The 22,571-nt window shown below is 44.1% G+C and overlaps 1 protein-coding gene across 1 annotated transcript in view; it reads right to left on the bottom strand.

Moving 5' to 3' along the window:
* Fam171a1 (family with sequence similarity 171 member A1) overlaps nucleotides 1-22,571 on the bottom strand; it is a 99,415-nt gene that overhangs the window by 29,136 nt on the left and 47,708 nt on the right. Inside the window, exons 2-3 of the mRNA XM_042686073.1 lie at nucleotides 15,541-15,768; nucleotides 8,550-8,642 (exon numbers count right to left, since the gene is read on the bottom strand). Coding sequence (XP_042542007.1) covers nucleotides 8,550-8,642; nucleotides 15,541-15,768 — 321 coding nt within the window. The remainder of the gene's footprint in view (nucleotides 1-8,549; nucleotides 8,643-15,540; nucleotides 15,769-22,571) is intronic.

The raw sequence follows: 22,571 nt of genomic DNA, 5'->3' as shown, positions 1-22,571 counted from the left end.
TGTGCAGACCTGGAAAGAATGAGACACAAGAACCCAACAGCAGCTAGGTATCTGTGGCTCATGCCTATCCTAGCTACTCAGAAGGCTAAAATCTGAGGATCACAGTTCATGAGGCGCTTATCTCCAATTAACCACAAATAAACTAGAAGTGGAAGTGTGACTACAGTAGTAGAACTCCAGCCTTGAGCAAAAAAGCTAAGGGCCAGCATTCAGGCCTTGAGTTCAAACCCCAGTACCAGCATAAAAGCAAGAAAGAAGGAAAGGGAGGGAAGAAGGAAGGTATGGAGGGAGAGAGAGAGAGAAAGAGAGGGGGAGGGAAAAAGGAAGGGAAGAAGTCAACAGCAGTACTCCTTATATTCTTCTTTTTTTTCTTCCAGTATTGGGGCTTGAACTCAGGGTCTGGGCCCTGTCTCTGATCTGTTCCCCCCCTTCCCCAAGGTAGTGCTATACTTACACCACATTTCCACTTCTTGCTTTTTTGAGTAGTTTACTGGAGATGAGTCTTCTGGACTTTGATGCCTGGGCTGGCTTTGAACCGCTACCCTCAGATTTCAGACTCCTGAGTAGCTAGAATTATAGGCAGGAGTCATTGGCCTCCAGCAATTCTGTTCAATTATGAGGAACTACACTTTTTCTAGTGCTTTAAGTCTAAACAAACAATCCCGGTGTGTTATTCATATAATATTCACTGTGTAGCAGCCTGGTTTTCCCATTGTGGAAAGCAAAAGAGCTCAGCTAGCATAAAGAAAAGAATGTCTAGAAGTAACAGGATGAAGAGGGACCTGGGTGGGCTTTGTGTGGGTCAAGGCAGAAGGCAGAGTACAGGTCAGTCATCCCAGAACAGGTGGGCCACACGTGTCCCTCCAGGCCAATTCATAGACCAGTGGGACAGAAGGTTGAGATTTATAAACTCCTCTGCATCTAGAGTCAGAAACCTGTACAGACTAGACCAAGGAGGAGGGAGCCTACGGAAAGTGGGAGACTCAGATTGAACCTAGAACATGCCATCAGCCTAGCCTGATGGGGTAAGCCTGGGATCCAGGAAACCACCAAGGTTTAAGGGCCCAGATGTCTCATTTCAGTTGGTTTTGTTTGTTTGTCCATTTATTTGCTCATCCTTCTCTCTCCTCTGTCTGTCTCATTTATTTCCATGTATACTGCATGTACTTTGGTGGGGGATGTTTCTGTTTCCTCCTTCCTTCCACGGTACCTCTCCCCTATCACATCCTTATCGTGTGTGTGTGTGTGTGTGTGTGTGTGTGTGTGTGTGTGTGTGTGTGTGTGTGTGTGTGTGTGTGTGTGTGTGTGTACTAGTACTGAGGCTTCAATTCAGGGCTGTGCAGTCTTGCTCAGCTTGTTCACTCATAGCTGGCAATCTACCAGTTAAGCCATGCTGGTATCTCCAGCTTTTTCCTGATCAACTGGAGAAAAGACTCTTCCAAAGTTATCCACTCAGGCTAGCTTTGAACTGTGACTACCAGGTCACAGCCTCCAGGGTAGCTAAGATTATAGGCACGAGCCACTGGTTACTGGCTGTGCAGAGAAATTTGGTCACTGGCCAGATGTCCTGGGTCTGTGTGTGGTGGCTCAGTGGAGGCGCACACATACGGTGAGGAAAGGAGATGTCTAATGATGAGCTGATGTGTTATTGTGGCTGGCATGACCCTGATGTCATCTGTTGAGGGGTGCCACAAGCCCCCACGCCCCCACAATAGGGGAACATAGACAAAACCTGTGGTTGGTGAAATTCCCACCCCCCCCCCAAAAAACATCTTAAGTATCAAAGAGTACAAGCTTATTCTAAGCTGCGTTATAAACAACATCCACGTGAGTCTGTGTAGGGCTGGGGGACTGAGTGCAATGTCCAGTTTGTCTTCATGAATTAAAGCTGCTGAGATTTCATAGGCCTGGATGGGAACCGAGGTGGGACAGTGGAGCAGCCTGCCTGTCATTACGGCCTGTTCTTCTCTCCTACCCTAGCAGCTGTTTCAGACTTCCTCTGTTCTTCTCAAAATCAAAGCTCTGTCCCCATTCCCCAGCTAGGGCCTCCTACTTCCTCTCTCTGGGCCCTAAAATCTGTTTCTCCCCTCTTCTTTTCTGGCTTTCTCTTCTCCAAGGTCAACCCAAGGCTTTACCCTAACTTTTACTCGTTTATTTGTTCCAAGACATGGCCACCAATTGTTCTTGCCTTTGACAGCCAGCCACAGCTGCCTACAGGGTTTTCCTCCATCACCAATGAATACACTCATTTCTTCTCCTGTTGGAAAATGAACCAGGAAATGTGACTTTAATTCTCTGATCCCACAATTGAATGTCTTCTCTCCTTCCATCTGGCCTCCTGGGGTGCAGATTCCATCCATCACACGTTAGAAATGTTGACAGTTGAGGACGCAGTTGGTACATCCCATGACCGCTTTTCAGTCTACATCCTCCCTGACCTCTTCACAATGGTCCACACTGTTCGCCACCACTGCCCACAAATCCCTCCTCCTCCTCAGCATTCATGCTCCTGCACTGTTCTGGTTCTCTCCATCCACTGGCTTTCTCCCTGGCAAGTGCTTTCTTTCTCCGTCTCCAGATGAAATGCTTCCAGAGATCTGCCCTCATGCCGCGCTGCCCCTCTCTTTCCTTGGCTGTCATTGTTCTCTGCAGCCCTGGACTCGTGTGGAAGTTCCACACCTGCACTTCCCTCTGCCTTTTAGACACTTCAATCTGGCACCACATAACCATCATCTGTTTTCACCCCCATTTAATGATCCCAACATCCTTTTTTATTTTGTTCTTTTAAAAAATTTAAAAAAAATTATCTGGAAGTAGTTGTACAAAGGAGATACCATAGAACAAAGCAGTTTATGAATATAATGCACCTTGATCATTGTCACCCCCTACAACATTCCCACCCATCTTCCCTTCACCCCTTCCCTTACTTTTCTGAATTTTGTGGTATACACAAGGAATTCTTTTTTTTGTTGTTGTTGGTTGTGGGGCTTGAACTCTGGGGTTGGGCGCTGTCCCTGTGCTCTTCAGCTCAAGGAGAGCGCTCTACTGCGTGAGCCACAGCGCCACTTCCAGTTTTCTAGTGGTTTTTTGGAGAGAAGAGTCTCATGGACTTTTCTGCCTGGGCTGACTTTGAACCCTGATCCTCAGCCTCCTGAGTAGCTAGGGTTACAGGCATGAGCCACTGGCGCTTGGCTTACAATGAATTCTTGACTTCATCTTTCCCCCTTCCCTCCTTCATTTGTCTACTCCTCTTCTCCTCTTGGCTCTACCCTGTGGGATGTACCCATTTTCTGGTGTTTTTTTGTTGAGCTTTGACTTAGTCTGTCTAAAAGATTACATTATTTGAGCTCTCAAAAGAGTCTATTACACTTCAATTAACTCATTTGTAACTACTTGCACCCAATGTGTTTACTTATAGATTTATAGGCACATTCTACCACAGATGAAGGAAGCCAGGCAACTTTGTTTCTCTTGGTCTGGCTTGCTTCACTTAATGTAATTTTTTCCAAGTCTTTTCATTTCTTTATGAATGATAAAATATCATTCTTTCTAATGGATCAAAAATGTACATATATATGGGTACATATATATATATATATATGTATATAAAATCCAGTTTTTGATCCTAGGTCAGCATTTTTTTTTTCCTGTGTAATAGCTTACACATTCACTCAAGGGCCAAGACTGGCTAATCTTCTTTTGTCATCCTTTCTCTTCCTTCTTTTTCAATTTTGTGTCAGTTCTGGGGTTTGAACTCAACAAGGATCTTGTTGGGCACTTATCTTTTTCACTCTACTATCTGAGCTACTTCTCCAACTCTGCCTTTTTTGTTTGTTTTTGGTGGTTAATTGGAGATAAGAATCTTAAACACTCTTGCATCTCGGCCTCCTGAGTAGCTAGGGTTGGTCAACTTTTCTTGCACCATTTTTTCCTCTTCCTTTTTGCCTCTACTCTATGTAGCCTTTTACCTCAACTATTTCAACTCTTCTAATTAGCCCCTCTGCCTCAGCCTTACCCCATTTTCCATTTCACCTCATGACTCATTGCCTATTTAAAGATGCCAATCTGATCATATCCTTTTTCTGCTCAAAAGCCATTAATGGATCTCTGCCACTTACCAAATTAAGAACAATGACAATAACAGCAGCAAAAATAGACCAGTATAGACTGAGGCTGCTTCATTTCTCTTGTAAGTAAAAGGCTTTAGAGTTTATAAGGATTTATTATGACCAGGGGCTTTAGAGTTTATAAGGGATATCTTTCTATTGTAGTCGTCATAGTATGTATATGATGTAGAGGTATATGTATATCTTCACAGTAATCCTGTCAAGAAGGAACTTTTTTACTGTTAGGATGGGCATGAAGTTGGGGTGAAAGAAAGCTTCTAGGAGTTATTGTGGGGAACAGAAAAAGGAGTGTCTTAGGAACAGTGAAGACGCCTGGCCAAGGTTGGCTACTACTGATCTCTACTGGCTGCTGGTAAGAGTAGTAGGAAAAGCCTGCGGTATTCTCGCTGACTCTTAGTTCCCACCACCAGCTTTCCAGGCCCAGGCCTCCAGGAGTCAGAACTGCAGTCCGGCTCCCAAATCTCATCTCCTCCAACCTCCATCATCTTCCGATTCACTTCTGGATTTATCCCCCACAAGATTGCAAATGAATACATTCTTTGACAAAGTACAAACCACTCTCTTTAAAACACTTTATGAGTGTTCTCTCTTTCCAGCCTCCTAATCAATCTGGAAGAAATCTGCCAGCATTCTGCAACAATGAGCACATTTTCAGGGACAGCTCGTTGCTGAGGAAAAGCCATCCAGCTGACCATTCAGTTGGCCGGTCCACTTCTCTTCACTGTTGTAAGACTGTGTCTAACTTACTTTATGAAGTTAAAGCAACACTAACAACATAATCACTTTCCTCAGTTTTAAAATACAAGGGCAGTTGACTGTGAGAAGCATCCGTTACATTTTACTGTGTGCCTCAGGTTTACAGGCATGCTATGCAGCACCACCGAACTGGATGAAAGAATTGTTTTCCTGGTGCATAGGGTCAGAATTAACATAAATATGATACAGTCTATCTATAGGAAAGAAGTAGTCTTTTAAAAACTTATAGAAAAGCTATCATTACCATGGGTTGATTCACTACTTGGTTGTACATATTTTATTTTTTTTATTTTTTATTTTTTTTGGTCCAGTTGTGGGCCTGAACTCTGGGCCTGGGCGCTGTCCCTCAGCTCTTCAGCTCAAGGCTAGTGCTCTACCGCTTGAGCCACAGCGCCACTTCCGGCTTTTTTCTTTTTGCTTATGTGGTGCTGAGGAATCGAACTCAGGACCTCAGGCATGCAAGGCAAGCGCTCTACTACTGAGCCACCTTCCCAGCCCCTGTACATATTTTAAAGCAAAAACTTCCAACTCAAACACCAGCCGGGAACACAGGTGGATATCTACCAGAAAAAGGGCCTGGGCTCTGGGAGTACAAACAGGAAATGGGAAAGCACAGATGTGGTATGCGGGCATAGGCACCGTGAATGTGATATGATTTGGGCTGTAAGGCCAGGCTCTCTGTAACTATATTTGACTCATAGAGATATAGGAAGGGGAAAGGAAGGTCATATGTAATTGCTAACATGGAAAGAAGGTTACTACTTATAGATGGCACATGACAGGGATTCCAAGATCCTGCACAGACCACCCTCTGAGGCCTGAGAGGAGACAGCAAGGTGTCAGGGCTGGCGGGTGACAGTGAGAAGCCGAGGAGGCGGCGGTGAGGCAGGCAGGCAGTCACAATGGAACGGAGTGTCTATCATGTGTCTATTGCTCTAGAGACTACAGGTTAAGCCCTGCTACCTCACTGAGAGCATGCCTGGCCAATGGACCAGCAGCTAGGAAAGGGTTTAAACATCTCCTTTAGTGCCTTCATCACGGGGAACGTGGGTTCGATGCATATCACAGGTGGCTGTGAGGGAGAAGAGGCTGATTGGGACCAGGTGGGAACTAAAGTTATGTATGGAGGGTAGGAGGTGTAGGCAGCCAGTTCTGCAGGAACCCTGTGTGTGTCAATGCTGAAATCTTGTCCCTTCTTTATCAATAATCACCTCCAGATAACAGTGGCAGCCACCAGAGACTCTGGGCTCAGGGGCCATTCAGCCCTGAGAATACAGTATGGATGTGATTCATGAGAAAACCACCGAGGAACCATTGAAGCAAACGACTCAATTGCTTTGACGTTTGGCTAGTGTGTGGGTTGAGCCAAGAATGGGAATTACATCACCAGCTCAAAACCTCCTGCAGTGCTAGGAGGGGACGTAGGAGTGGGGTGGGGTGGGGTGGGGTGGATGCCTGATGAGGCATCAGGGATGGAGAGAGGAGGCCGAGCAGGAGAATCAAATGTGAAAAGGATCAAGGATAATTTCTAAGGGTTCAGCCCGTCCAAGTTTGATATATAAGACAGAAGAAAACAGAGCATTAATCAAGAGCTCTGTGCGTCCATGTCAATTTGGAGAGGCCCCCTGGATACCCCAGGGGAGGTGACAAATAAGCAGCTAGCTCCATCCTTTTACACCCTAGGGGAGGCTGGGCTCCCCTGGAGTGAGGCAGTTGGAAGTACTAACAACTAAGGAGCACTGAATTCTGAGGATTTCCATGAGACTGTTCAAGGAACGGAATGTCAAGTGTGGGCCAAGGACAGACACTGGAGTCTTCCAAGAAGTAACCAAGAGACAAGAAGAAAGAAAATCAAGATAGGACATGAGGGAAGGCAGTTTCAAGACCAAGGGAGACAAAGACGTAACGTTCTTCAGGTTGGGCTGCAAGGGACTGACCACAGCAAGCTAAAAACAAAACAACAGTCAAGAAAATAACGACTAAAACTAAAACCTAAATAAAACCCTGGATGGTACCAAGGCCATGGATTTAGGCCACAATGTGATTATGAAAGACTCAGACTCAGCATAATTTACTGTGCAAATGACACCCAAAAATCTTTATTTCTATTATTGTTTTCTCTCCCAAACTTGGGCCACAAATGCTGTCAGAAATGTGTACACTTTTTCTCTTCAAATTCATTTTTTTCACCCCTTGGTCTGAGATTGAGCACCTGACATGTGCTCATTGGTTAGTGCTCTGTTAACTGAGCCATGCCACCAAACTCCTCCAAATTCATTCTCTAAGAGCAAGAGCTGCATGGTCAGCTCTCTGGGTCCCCATGGCTCTTCAGTAACTAAGGAATGAGTTCACATTTGCAAATGGCACATGGGATTGGTTTGGTAGAGAACAATGAGTGTAACATGGTATTAGAATTAAAGTGTAGTGGTCCCTAAGTATGCACATAGCGCTGGTTCCCAGATCCCCTCTGGCTACCAGACTGTACATATGCCCAAATCCCTCTTGGAAAATGGCATGGTGTTTGCTCACAGTCCACATCCATCCTCCATATACATACTTCAAGCCACCCTACATGATTGTTGTACCTAATACCATGTATGTACTATGAAAATAGCTATTATCCTATATTGCTTAGGGAATAAAGGTAAGGAAAAAAATCTACATGTTTCAGGAGTGATATGATTTTTTAAAATAATATTCTATTCAAAATTGGTCAAATTCATGTATGTGGAACCCACACATTTGTGGACCAAAGGCCTCCAATGGAACTGAAAAAAATTAACCTGATGAAAATTAATGCCAGGAAATAGGCTCCTCACACTTATGATTTAGAAGGAATAAAATGGTCTTCTCAGCAAAGAAATATGTTTTATGCCAAGGAAGTACCAGTGGCTCATACCTGCAATCTTTAGCTGCTCAGGAGGCTGAGATATGAGGATGATACTTTAAAGCCGGCTCAGGCAGAAAAGTCCATGAGACTCTTACCTCTAATAAATACCCCCAAAGAAGCCAGAAGTGGATCTCTGGCTCAAGTGGTAGAGCTCTAGCCTTGAGCAAAAGAAGCAGAGGCACAAACCCTCAGGCCCTGAGTTCAAGCCCCAGGACTGGTGCGCACATGCATGTGCATGCACACAGACACACACACACTGTTTTATACAAGTGTTGTTCTCAATTCTAACCCCAAGAGCAACAAGAGATCAGGTCTGTTAATTCTCCCATAGGAGCTTTCTGTAAGAGTCCCAGAACTCCAGGGCAGGATCACATACACAGCCAGGGCAGGAGAAGCACATTAAAGCCCTCACATTCTTATCAGCCTTTGTGAGTGGTCAGGTCTGCTAGGAAATGAGTCCAGGCGAGTCTTGGCCTGAGACCCAAATGAGATAAATCAATCTCTTCTTTGGAGAAGAAAGAGACACAGGAGTGGGCAGAGGAGGGCAGCCCCTTCTTTTACCTCACACATTTAAAGAAAAAGAAACCAGATTCTATTCGCTTTATCATCTGGCTCAATATCAGATATGCTATGTTCTACTAGGGACAATATACATTATGACCCAGGTGTGGATAAATTCACAGCTGTCACCATCTGACCATAAGTGGGCCCCTCTTAAGATTGTGATAGTGGGCCGAAGAGATACTGTTACTTCTCCTTTTAAATATTAAACATACCTTGGAATCCTGATACTATTTGGACAATATCATCATAGACCATCAGAGTAGCAGACCTTTCTGGAAGCAGGCCGAGGCTCAGTGAAGAAAATACTGCAGGAAAAAAAAAAAAACGGACATAAGGGAATTTTGACATTTAAATCCGAAGTCCCATTCTAAAGTCTGATTTTCTCTGTTCTTTGAGTCCTCTAACTTCAAGTCTGTGAAAAATGTATTGATTTCCAATATGATTAGAAAAAGGCCTTTAAAATACCCCAAGAATACAACGTAGTGACTACTTGTCCTATAATAGTCAAATACAGAAGACCAGCAATTCCCTTCCTAGGTACAAATCCAAGAGAAATGAAACATGGTCACACAGAAACTTGTACACAAATGTTCACATGGCATTATTTAAAATAGCAAAAGGGAGAGGCACCCACATAAATCAACTAAAAATAAAGAGTGATAAATACAAGAAAGGGACTAGTTTTTAACCCTCAAAAGGGAATGTGGCCAGGCTCTGGTGTCTCATGCCTATAATTCTAGCTACTCAGGAGGCTGAGATCTGAGAACTGAAGGTTCAAAGTTGGCTTGGGGAAGTAAAGTCTATGATACTCTTTTTTTTTTTTGGTCCGGTTGTGGGGCCTGAACTCTGGGCCTGGGCGCTGTCCCTCAGCTCTTCAGCTCAAGGCTAGCACTCTACCACTTGAGTCACAGCGCCACTTCCGGCTTTTTTTTTCTTATGTGGTGCTGAGGAATTGAACCCAGGGCCTCAGGCATGCAAGGCAAGCGCTCTACCACTGAGCCACCTTCCCAGCCCCAAGTCTATGATACTCTTATGTCCAGCTAACCACCAAAGAGCCAGAAGCAGAGGTGTGACTCAAGTGGTAGAGTGCCAGCCTTGAGTTAAAAAGACAAGTGAGAGTGTGAGGCCTTGAATTCATGCTCCAGCAATGGTCCCCACACAGAGAAGAGGCAGGAAGCATCATACTCCATGCGCTGAGTCCTGCCACCTCCCAGAGCTCACCAGAGCTGGAGGCATTTTCTAGGCTGCCTGGTGCGAGTGCTCTGAAACCACCTCTGGATTCTCCTTTGAGTTACGTGACCATCACAGGGTTAAAACAAATGAACACACAAACAGAAAAAGCAACTTTTTTAAACTTGGTTTTTCCATATGGCTGTTCTGGTGAGCTTTTTTTTTTCCCCCTCAAAGAAGAAAACTTGGTATCTGTGTTCAGCAGCAGGGGATTCCTGCAGCAAGAGTAGTGGATCCAAGTCCCTGAGTGCCCAAAAGGGTAGGAGGCAGCAGACAAGCCCTGAGAATTCAGAGGGGATGATATTTTTAACCACTTAGAGAGGGTGCTGACTGGTGCCCAGGGCCTCCTCACCCCATAGAGATAGGTGCTATTCTTCCTTCTGGTGTTGGCAACAGAAGCCAGAGCTTTGTGCTTGCTAGGCAAGTGCTCTACCACTGAGCTACCTCCTCAGCCCCATGTATTTCAGTAAGTAGAGGAACACTTTGTTCTACCTGGGAGAGGAAAGGAGACTTGTTGGAGCAGAAGACCCATCCGGGCTTTTTAAGATCTCAGACAAGCTTGTCAAGTGAATGATGGTAAAGAAATGAACAACTCAGAGACAGTGAAAGGTCAGCCTTCTTTAGGGAACAGCAAACTGCCCCGGGTGGGCAGAGATAGATAAGGACAATGTGGTCAGTGAAGAGGCTCTGTGTGTCTCCAGTTCCTCGAGGCCACTGAAGGATTCTAGGCAGATGTATAACCTAACCAGGCACATGCGTTTTAAGACATAGTGTTCAGCAATACAGTGAGAGGGTTGAAGAGGCAGATTTATCTGGGCAGCGGCCACTGCAATAGTCCTGGACAATCGCAGAAGGCCTGGGCTGGGGCACTAGCTATGGAGAAGGTAATAAATTAAGATGTAAAATGGCAGTCTTTAGTGGTTTGCTTTTCATATAGCTATATTTATGCTCACTTTAGTAAGCACAGTGAGTTTAGGCAGATTCCCCCATCTATAATATCCCTTTCCATGAAAAAGATTCCCACATTTTCTAGAAGCTATTGTTAGGGATAAGAGAAAGCAATGCATTGCAAGTTCTTAGGAGAATGCTCACGCACACTAAAACACTGCACGTGTGTCATAAAGAAAGCATCTTTAGCAAGAGAAGGCATGGCATGGTCCAAAAAGAAATGTACTCTTTACCTGACTTATGTAACTGTAACCCCTTTGTATATCACCTTTATAATAACAGTAAATTTTTTTAAAAAAGAAAGCATCTTTAGTTTCAAGTTTCCATCCTGTTTTACAAAAGACTCTCAGTTCTTCTATCTTTCTTGCCTGCTTATCTGGAATACGAGCAGTATAAGACTTGATTTCTAAAAATATTCACAGAACCAGTAGTTCACTTGGCCTTTCCCAAAAGTCCAGTCTACATTGTGGTCACACTTCCTGGTACGTGCTAGTGAACAGTATCTTCTTTATGTTGAAAAGGCAACTAGAACAAAATAATCAAACACTTTGAAAGGTCCTTGGAAATTACTCAGGCCAATTATTTTTATTTTTAGAAGTGAGAAGCCCAGGCTCAGAACATATTGATGGGCCCATGTATATGCGTGGCCAGCTGAGGGGTGGGCAGGCCTGAATCTCATAGTCCTAATTCTTTTCTACCAAATCATGTTGGTCCCATTATCTGACTCATTGGAGAAAATGGATAGTGTGAAAATGGTTTACTTTTTTTCCCCTCAAATAACCACATTAAGAAAGTAAAAATGAATAGAATTAAACTGCCCATTTTCATTATTCATTTTTGTATCGTTAACCTCCTGAACCAGTTCAATGGGGAAACAGTCCACCTCTTTCTTTCCAATCTGAAGTTCTACTGCTATTTCTTCTACTACATAATCTCCCTTTACTCTTTCCTATCCATTCTCCAAGGCTTCTCTGATTCTGCCTGCTATGTATTTCTCATGTTTATCCTCTTTTTATTTGGTCAGTTATGGGGCTTGAATTCGGGGCCTGGTGCTTTCCCTGAGCTTTTTCGTTCAAAGCTAGTCCTCTATCATTTTGAGTCACAGCACCACTTCCAATTTTCTGGTGGTTAACTGGAGATAAGTGTCTCATGGACTTTCCTGCCTTGGCTGACTTCTAACTACGATCCTCAGATCTCAGCCTCCTGAGTAGCTAGAATTAGAGGCGTAAGCCACTGGTGCCCAGCCCTCTTTTCTTTCTTTAAAATGTATTTTTCATTATCTTTTGATATTTGTACAAAGTAATTTCAATTCAGTATGTCAATTGATGAGCATCTTGATCAGTGTTACCCCTTCTACCATTCTCCCTCTTCTATTCCAATCCTACAAGTCCCTTCAAATTACCTGGTTCCATCTTCACATACATACATTGAGTGTTACAACTGTATTCACCCTCCATTCATCCCTGCCCTCCCCTTCAGCTCTACCCTCTAAGAGAAAACATATTACAGGTTCCTGGTATGCATTTGTTAAAACTGTCTGCTAATTATGCAAAGTATACCACAGAAATCTACCCTTGCATATACCATGCTTTAGTCAGATATGACTTCCATATAGGAGAGAAAATAGGTACCCTTTGTGTCTCTGAGCCTTACTTCAATAATTTTTTTTCATTTTTTAATATAATTTTTTAAGTCCACCAAGTTCCCTGCAATATTATTCTTATTGATGCGTTAATATATATGCACATATAATATGAATGTATGCACTTACATGTGTGTATATATCATATGTCATATATCACACACATACATGTATATATGTATCTATACATATCTATCCCAAATATATATATCTCACATATATATGATATATATCACATTTTCTTTATTTGTCCCTTGTAGGGCATCTGGGCTGTTTCCATAACTTGGCTGTGGTGAATAGTGCAGTAATGAACATGAGTGCACAGGTGTCTTTATTGTATCCTGACTTGCAATCTTTTGGGTAAATGCCCAAGACTGATCTTCTTAAACTTTTCCTAAGTGTTATCCTCAGTCGTCTCTATATCAGATCCACTTTCCATAGTTCACACAGAAGAGATCTCAAACTCAGTGATCATTTTTCCCCATGGTTATCTAATGTTGAGGGTGGGTTGTTCGCATAGATTCCTGAGCCAAGCTCCTTAGATAGAATGGCCTGAGTCCTGGCATCTGTTTTCCATATACTTTCTGGTGCTGGAATCTATTGATCTAAACAATCAATTCCCTGTTTATCCCTCTATAAGGCCTGTTCACTGACCTGGGCACATTAAGCCCAGCAGTCCATAGTTATGTTTAGTCCTAAGTCTATCAGAACACTGATCCTGTCTGATGGTTGATTTTGTATGTCTACTTGACAGAATTAAGGAATGCCCAGGTAGTTGGTAATTCATCATGTGTTCTCAATCATTGCACTGTTTGACCAGCACTGGGCTGGTTGCTCTTGGGATGAAAGGGGAAATCTTGGTGGTTCTGCATTTGGTCGGAATATCTAGGCTGTCCACATGTATCTGTAAGGAAATTAGAAATGACTGGCTTGTGAGTGGGTGCAGTGAGTGAGGAAGGCTGGCTTTCAGTGTGGGTGGGCACATCTAATCTAACTAAACAGGAAGAGGGGAATTCTTGCTCACTCTTCTCTTATTTCTCTTTCTTTTGAACACTGAAACTCACACTAGTAGACTCTGGGCTCTCTGGACTTAACCTTAGGGAGAAAAATCCTTCTTATATATTTTTTTAAAATGCTAGTCCTGGGGTTTGAACTCAGGGCCAAGGTGTTGTCCCACAGCTTCACTTCTGGCTTTTTTTTTTTGGGGGGGTCCGGTCGTGGGCCTGAACTCTGGGCCTGGACACTGTCCCTCAGCTCTTCAGCTCAAGGCTAGTGCTCTACCACTTGAGCCACAGGACCACTTCCGGCTTTTTTCCTTTTTGCTTATGTGGTGCTGGGGAATCGAACCCAGGGCCTCATGCATGCAAGGCAAGCGCTCTACCACTGAGCCACCTTCCCAGCCCCACTTCTGGCTTTTTGGTGATTAATTGGAGATTAGAGTCTCATACACTTTCCTGCCCTGACTGCCTTCAAACTAAGATCCTCAGATCTTAGCCTCCTGAGTAGCTAGATTACAGGAGTCACCCACCAAATGCCATGCAATTCTGGGGCTTTTGCACTTGAACTATATGGTTAGCTTGCCAGTTTCTCTAGCTTGAGAAGATTTACCATGGGACTTCTCAACCTCTATAATCGAGTAAGTCAATTTCTCTAATAAATCCCATCTCATTTCTCTCTAAATATAATCGTATCAGTTCTATGTCTCTGGAGCATCCTGACTAAAACACCCCAGGTGGTGGAAGTTGCTTCTGTAGCTGACCTCATCAGTAAACTAGGGCCTCTCCTGGGTGAAGTGTGTGCTCTGGATCTGTGGTCTCAGACACTGCTTGGTACGGGGAAGGTATTTAATAAATGTGAACAGCCTGCTGTGCGTATAGATTGATGCTGGGGCTTTATGAAAGAGAGAAAAACACTTTTACATACTGAGATCTATCCTCAGAGGTGTTAAGATCCCCAAGGGAGCAGGTCTAGCTGTTTTTTTTTTTTGGGGGGGGGTGTTACAGCTAAACACTAACATTGATATTTTACTTAACAGTGTCCTTGATGCCACAGGTTTTTGACCAGTCACTGTAATTTAGGCTGTGTGTGTGTGTGTGTGTGTGTGTGTGTGTGTGAGCTAATTCTTAATTTGAACTATTCTACAAGGCAGTATTCGTTCTGTTTAGAGATGGGCATGGAAGCTAGAGGGGCTCAGCCATAGGGTGATGCCAGATCACTCCATCTTGAAGCTACACCTCCCCTCCCCCATGGACCAGCTGTGTCTCCCCACAACCCTCGGCCCTAGCCTTGCTAATCACTAATCTTGATGCCAACAGACAGCATGATCTGGGCTCCACTCCACATGGGAGTGTGAGAGGAGTGGATGAAGGGTCTGTGTCAGGTTCTGGGCGTGGTCTTGGTTGGTAGACACACTGCTTTGAATGGTGAGTAACCAGAAGGGGGAAGAAAATACGGTCTCTTGATGATTCTGCACTTCTCTGGACGTCATTGTAAGTTGAAATCATTGTGACAGCCAAGGAAGAGCCCCAGGAAATGAGTGGGGACCTGCCTTCTAAAGCATGGGCTCATCCCACTGGTTGGCACTGACAAAGAATAAAGTTCACTACTGCTGGGAAATGAGCAGAAACTAAAGCTGTGTTGGGGCTGGGAATGTGGCTTAGTGGTAGAATGCTTGCCTCGCATGCATGAGGCCCTGGGTTCAATTTCTCAGTACCACAGAGACAGAAAAAGCCAGAAGTGGCACTGGCTCAAGTGGTAGAGCACTAGCCTTGAGCAAAAAGCAGCTCAGGGAAACTGTCCAGGGCCTGAGGTCAAGCCCCAGGACTAGCAGAAAAGAAAAGAAAAAGAAACTAAAGCTGTGACTCACTATGTGTGCATAATTAGGTAGAGACTGAGATAGTGGCATATGCTGATCCCATCTCTATGGTATATTACAGGGCCCCAAGCTGGGTGCTGGTGGATCATGCCTATAATCCTGGCTTTCTAGCTGCTCGGAAGGCTGAGATCTGAGAATTGAGGTTTGATGTTACCTGGGGAGCTATGAGACTCATCTCCAATTAGCCAACAAAATGACAGAAGTGAAGATGTGGTTCAAATGGTAGAGCACCAACCTTGAGTGGAAAAAAACTAAGGGAGAGTGCAAGGCCCTGGGTTCCAGCCCTAGTTCTAGTATGCACATGCACAATACACACACACACACACACACACACACACACACACACACACACACGATATAAAAAATAACAACAAAATGACCCAAAGCAAAGGATCAACATACTGATTTCACTGATGAAGTGGCTCACACCTCCAAAACTGTTTCTGTGTCTGCCCCCCATTGCTCACCTACACCAGGAAGTCTGTTTTAGCGAAGAAGCATGCCTTACCAGGTAACCGGAGAGGCTTCCATGGGGCTGACTTTGGCACATAGGCATGCTTTGTGGCGGTGACGATCAGCTGACTACCCAGCTTATACTGGAACTTGATGAAGGCGGTGCCATCTGTCCCCGCCGTGCCCGAGGCAATGGAGACCTGGTTGGCAAAGATCTCAATGAGCGCATCTGCAATGGGCTGGTGGGTGCTGGCGTCACTAATGTGTACCTTCAGTGTCACCTCTGGAAATAGAAAACGCACAAAGAACCGCTGTTAACCCTGATCAGAAGTCAGAAGTGGCAGAGAACTTAGGTCTACATCCTCTGCTCCCTGAAGGGTGGGGGAGGCCGTAAGTGTATCACCCAACAGGGAGGCGTGAGGCACCCCACTCAGAGGGCATTAATACCTTTAGATCCAAAGTTCCAAGCCTGGGGTACAGCCCCATGACAGAGTACATGCCCAGTATGCACAAGGCCCTGGGTTCAATCTCCATACTCCCAACAAACTAGGGATGTATCTCAATGGCTGAGCACTTGCATAGTATTCAAGAGTCTTCCCCCCCACCCCTCACAAGTGAACCCCGGGTCTAGGTACTATAGATATGTTCCAAATAAGTCCCCCCAAAGGTGTTTTAGAAAGAAATTAAGTGATACAGAAATGGAACTTGGCTACTTCAGATGAGAGGAAGAGAAAATCAACAGCAAAAAAACTACGAGGACAAAAATCAACATGGAAATCAAGGATGTAAATCCTGCAATTTTCTTCTTAGTGCTATTTTCATGCACCCATATAGTTTCTTCTTCCCTCCCCCTCTCTGTCCTTCTTTCCTTCTGTCCTTGCTTCTTCTTTTTGAACAGTTGTGGGGTTTGAACTCAGTCAGGGCCTGGATGCTGTCCTTGAGCCTCTTTGTGTTCAAGGCTAGTACTCTACCACTTTGAACCACAGGACCACTTCTGGGTTTTGAGTGGTTAATTAGAGATAAGAGTCTCATGGAAACTTTTCTGTCTGGGCTGGCTTTGAACTGTGCTCCTCAGATCTTAGCCTCCTGAGTAGCTAGGATTACAGGCATGAGCCACCAATGCCTGGCTGTTTTCTTTCTTTTTTGTGTGTGCCTATACTGGGGTTTGATCTAAGGGTCTAGGCACTATCCATTAGCTTTTTTGCTGAAGGCTGATAATCTACTAGTTGAGCTACAGCTACTCTTCTGTCTTTTTGGTAGTTAACTGATGAAAAGAGTCTCATGGACTTTCTTGCCAAGGCTTGGCTTTGATCTGAGCATCCTAAGTAGTTAGGATCACATGAGCCACTGGCATCTGGTCCATATAGTTTCTTAATTAACTTGGTCTTTTGTGTCCCCAAGTAACACAGATTACATTAATATTCACGTAGCAAAAATTGCCTGCAAGTATATGAGGGAGTTTGAGAAAGGCTTTGTGGGGCTACATTGCTGACTTACGTAATTCTATGGTAATGTAACATTTACTAACAATTGATATTACAAGGTTCTGACTCTCTTTACTGTACTGAGAAGGCTAAAGCCATTGAGATGTGGGAAAAAAGAACTCACCAACATACAAAGAAAGGAGTCTACTCAAACACACTCTCAAGTTTTACCACTTGGATTTCTTTACTATGGAATCCTCCTTTATGTTCTGCAATGATGGCCTTTGATTCACTGAAGCCTTTTCTTCTTGAGTGACAAGATAGAGCAATGGTCCACGTAAGTAATTCTTGTATACTCCCAGGGTATCATTTATTTCTAGAGTAACACTCAGACTATCCAATCAAAAATCAACACTATTCCCACTAAATGGCAACCAGAAAAATCTTCTGTCTGGTGGAGGTACTAATTTTTACTAATACATTGTGTGTGTGTGTGTGTGTGTGTGTGTGTGTGTGTGTGTGTGCGCGTGTGCGTGTGTGTGTGTGTGTGTGTGTGTGTGTGTGTGCTGGTACTGTGGCTTACACTCAGTCTGGGCAATGTCCCTTAGCTTTTTCACTCAAGGCTAGCTAGCACTCTATCACTTGAGGCACAGCTCCATTTCTGGATAACTGGAGATACGAATCTCATAGACTTTCCTGCCTGGGCAGATTTCAAACTGTGATCTTCAGACTTCAGACTTCTGTGTAGCCAGGATTACAGGAATGAGCCATTGACACTCAGTAATAATTTTTTTTTTTGTGGTACTAGGGTTTGAATTCAAGGCCTTACTTGAACCATACCCCCAGTCCTTTTGTGCTTAAATCTCCCCCCCCCCCAGGTAGGGTCTCATATTTCTGCCCAGGGCCTCAGATTACAATCCTCATACTCACCCACTCTTGCTTCTTGAATAATAAGTGGGACCTAGCTTATAGATTGAGATGAAGACATAGTTAACTTTTTACTTGAGTTGTCATCAAAGCACAACCTTCCTGACTCTGCCTCCCTAGCTGGTAGGATTACAGACATGAGCCACCTGCAGTGGATGAACACTTCCATTTGCAGATTAAAAAAAGGAGACTCTAAAAGTAGTCCCAAATCTAAACATCACTAAAATGCACCATGTTTCTTTGTGGGTGGAGAGGGCTTGAGTAGTCCACTAAATGGGGATCCCTGATTTCCAAACCCCAAATGCTCTGGTCATTTCTTACCCCTTATCCTGTACACCCATCATGAAGTTCTGCTGATTTGTATTCACTCATCTCAAAGCAAGCTTTCCTTCTGCACTGTGAACATCATTCTATTTCAGGCCCTTACCAGCCATCACCCAGTGCAAAGATTTACAAGGGGTGTGGCAGGACCATGATTGGGACAGAATGGATGGACGTGGTTTTCCAGGAATCCGCTGTACTCAGAGGCCCTGATTGCGGGTTGGGGGGTTAGTGGAGACAGCTTCCTGGAAGAGATGGTATGGAGGCTGAGATCGGAAGGGTGAACAGCGGGCCATCTTTTCAACCAGCCTTCTTCCATTTGGGGCTGCTCCTATGAGTCCTTATGGCCTCCTTTCTCAGCCTCCCTTAGCGATCGTTTTGTTAGGCTGATGTCCTCATGCTAGATTTGATTTGGAAGAGGATGGCAGCATCAAGAAGCAGGTGCTTTGTTTGTGACAAAGGCCCGTGGAGGAGGTGTGGGTTTGGGGGTGGCAAGGATGTCATGGGAACAGTCTTATTAGCACATGGCTCATGGGTTGTCCTGGCTTTGAGCCCTGTCTCCGCAGATTTGTGAGCCACCTGAAAAGCCTTGATGAATGCTCTTCTCATGACACTTGCTGGGTGGGAGATGCCATCTCCGAATGGCCCTGCATAGCTAGAGTCCATCTCCTTGAAAACACATCCACGGCCTCCCTCTGTCCTCAGCTTCCTTCTCAGACTTTTTTATGTCTGTCTGGTCAGGGTGGAGGACCCCAGGAGCGAGCGGCTCAGGACTCTACCTTCCACACTCCTATCCAGTGAATTATTTCACCATTGGGATTTCAGTCTATGCCTCGAGAGAAGCCTCAGCCTTCCACCAGCCTGGCAGAGCCAAGAAAGCAGCAGCAGGCACTCCATCCGGAATTCCTCCCCTGCCAGAATTTCAGAGCTCCTCTGCTCTTGGCAAACACCAGGAGTTTTGGCTCTGTGGGCACAAGCTAGTCCATTTTAAGTAGTACAAAGAGCATCTGCTTTGTGGGTAGAAAACCAAACATTATCTTTTGGTCCAGCATTATCTTTTAGTCATTTCCTTTCGCACTGCCACCGATTTAGAACTAAATGTAACAAGACTGTTTCCAATTGTTGGCTTGGGAGAAGGCACCTCTAAGCAGCAAGTTAAGAACACACATAATTACAGGGATGGGAGGACAGAATTATGGGGCATAATCCACAGGCACAAGGAAGATTTCCCTAGTGAGGATTTGACAATCCCCCTCCCCCTTGGGAACTGAACTCTGGGCCTTGTGTTTGCTATTCAAATATCCTATTATTTCTGCAGCCTCTCTTTCTCCTTCTTTTTTGCTTTCCCTCTCTATGTCTTTCTCCCTTCTTCCCTCCTTCCCTCCCTCCCTCCCATCCTCCCTCCCTTTCTTCCTCCCTCCCTCCCTCCTTTCTTCCTTCCTTCCTTCCTTCCCTCCTTCCTTTTTCTTTTTTCCAGAAAGGATCTCACTTTTCCTTAGAGTGAGCCTTCTCCTACCTCCTCCTAGCAGCTGGGATTACAGGTGTGAACCATCACACTCGGCTCCCTTTATTGTTAAATAATAATGTATACTATATTTTTCTACAATTGACAGAATGCATTTATTTTATAACACCACTTCTAAATGACAAAACAAATACCCTCCATCTGTCTCTTAAATCTTATGCTAACATGGAATATTCCAGAACATAATAAAAGCTCTGTGTGTGTGTGTGTGTGTGTGTGTGTGTGTGTGTGTGTGCGCTCCCACACACACTAGGAACAGAAGAGCTAGAGGAACATCACTCCCTGGTTTTGAATATCTATATTTCTCTAACCAACTCTGGCTTTACTTGGGAATGGGGCAGTCAAATCTGAGAACTTAAATTTTTTTTTAATGTTTCTGTGAATTTTTTCTTCTTGTTTTCTTTTAAATTTCCTTAAATTGGCCTATGTTCATGGGTTTTAATTTTCCCTTTGGGGTTTTAAGAGCTGTTGTTTCCCCGAAGTCTCTTCTAATGGGGAGCCCAGCATTTTCTAGGTTTGGTCAGAGGAGCCTGGTAGAAACCTTTCCCAGCAGGACACCACGCAAGAGATGCCCTGAACTCCTGAGTTGCCCAACATGGGGAAACCAGCTGAGCCATTGATTGGCTATATTTAACACTAATTTAGGAGAGTTACAATGGCTTTTCATCTCTTAAATAAAACAATGAAAGATTGCTTGGTGGCTTAAAAAATGTTTTCCAAATGAGAGGCTATTTTTAAAATGTTACCAGCCCTTTGCTCTCAGAGATGTTTACCACTTAGCAGAAAGCAGATTGTGGGCTACTCACATGTGGAGAGACTGCCTTCCACCCATTCATTGTATTTCTTTTACAAACAGAATGGTTTACTTTATGGTCTGACAGAATCAGAATGCACTCAGTTTGCACTAGTTTTATCATAACTTATTTTCTCTGGTCTTCTATTATATTGTATCAATTCAATTATATTAAAAAAAATTACAGGCTGGGGATGGTGGCTTATGTCTATAATCCTAGCTACTCAGGTGGCTAAGATCTGAGGATCACAGTTTGAAGCTAGCCCAGGCAGAAAAGTCCCTATGAGACTCTTCAATTAACCAAAAACTAGAACTGGAGCTGTGGTTCAAGGTGGTAGAGCACTAACCTTGAGCAAAAGAGCTCAGGGATAGCGCCCTAGTCCTGAATTGAACCCCCACAACTGACAAAAATAAATAAATTTCAAATTCTCAAATGCTGTTGAATCATGTCCTTTTAGATATCACACATATTTTGAAAGATCCATATATCATATATTATCTAACATATAGAATGTTACTTTGTAATATATATATATATATATATATATTTTTTTTTTTTTGGGTCTGGTCATGGGGCCTGAACTCTGGGCCTGGACACTTGAGCTCTTCAGCTCAAGGTTAGCGCTCTACCACTTGAGCCACAGCACCACTTCTGGCTTTTTTCTTTTTTGCTTATGTGGTGCTGAGGAATCGAACCCAGGGCCTTATGCATGCAAGGGAAGTGCTCTACCACTGAGCCACCTTCCCAGCTCCCACTTTGTAATATATTGTATTATGAAGTCACTTGTATCCAATTCCTACTTTTACTAAAGCAGTTGGTAATTCATGGGTGGGTGTAGCTCTAAAAGCAATATTCAGTTTGACACTCTTGTGCAAAAACTGAGACTTCTGTTCTGTCTCTGGGGGAGAAAGGGCAAGGCAGGCACACCTTAGAGACAAGCTTGCTGGGCACTTGGGCACACCTAGCTCCCTGATCGCCCCTCTATAGCCATTCTCCAAGCAGACCCCTTTGAAGTCTGTATGGTTCCAGAAGCTGCCCTCAGGCACTGATCTGAGGTCATCGTGACTCACACAGAATTCCTACCTCCATCTGCCAACATTCACCAGAGGATCGCAATCTCCCTAGACTGCTTGACTTTCTTTCTATTCACTCTGAGAAGCATGTAAGAGGTAGGTTCACACACTGCAGCCTCTGGGAATGCAGAATAACCATTTTCTGTGTTTTCTAACCATCTCTGGCAACTGACTTCCACTCCTAGCTTCAGGAAAAGACAGCCATGTGGCAGACTCCACAGTTAACAGCTTCAGCTGGGAGGAAGAAGAGGAGAGCCACACAGGCAGCCGCTGGGCAGAGCTGACGCTGCTGGAGCTTCTCAGGCTTGGCAGGCACTGCCACGATGAACTCTCTCACTCCAACCTCTTCATGTCTCTGTCCCTCCGATGGATAAACTTCTGTCTTGGCAAGGCTGCCAGGATGTCTCTGGGCAATCAGTTTGTCCCACTTCCCATCATAAGAAATTTGTGCGAGAAGCAAATCAATGATCAAGCTCTGAACAGCACTTTCTTAACTAACATTGCCAGATGCCTTGAAATATACCATAATAAGCATCGTAGACATACAGCAATTAAAAAATCGTTATTACCACCCTTCCCCACCTCTGCAAAAAAAAAAAACAAACCTTTGCATTTTCTCAAGTAATCTTTTTATCCCCTTAAAAGATCTACAATGTGCTGGGCCAGTAGCTCACACCTACAATCCTAGCTACTCAAGAGGCTGGGATCTAAGGATGACAGTTCAAAGCCAGCCTGGGCAGGTAAATCCAAGTGATTTATGTGCTTAAAATCAATTAGACAGAGCTTGAACAGTAGAGTACTAGCATGTCTGAGGCCCCGAGTTCAAACCCCATTACCACCAAAAAAGAAATAACAGCTTTAAAAAGTATTGCATGAAAATATGATTACTAATCTCAACTGAAACTTTTGAATATGATTGTTCCCAGGAAGAAAGAATGGAAGAGTTACTGACCACCAAAATGATGCTACTTATGTATACCTTAAAAGTCATGGTTCAAAGGTGAAAGAACTTTTCCATAAAG

The sequence above is a fragment of the Dipodomys spectabilis genome, unplaced genomic scaffold, assembly GCF_019054845.1.
Source record: "Dipodomys spectabilis isolate Male_0828 unplaced genomic scaffold, ASM1905484v1 ptg000096l, whole genome shotgun sequence".
NCBI classification, from domain to species: Eukaryota; Metazoa; Chordata; class Mammalia; order Rodentia; family Heteromyidae; genus Dipodomys; species Dipodomys spectabilis.
This window is presented reverse-complemented; position numbering and strand designations above follow the sequence as displayed.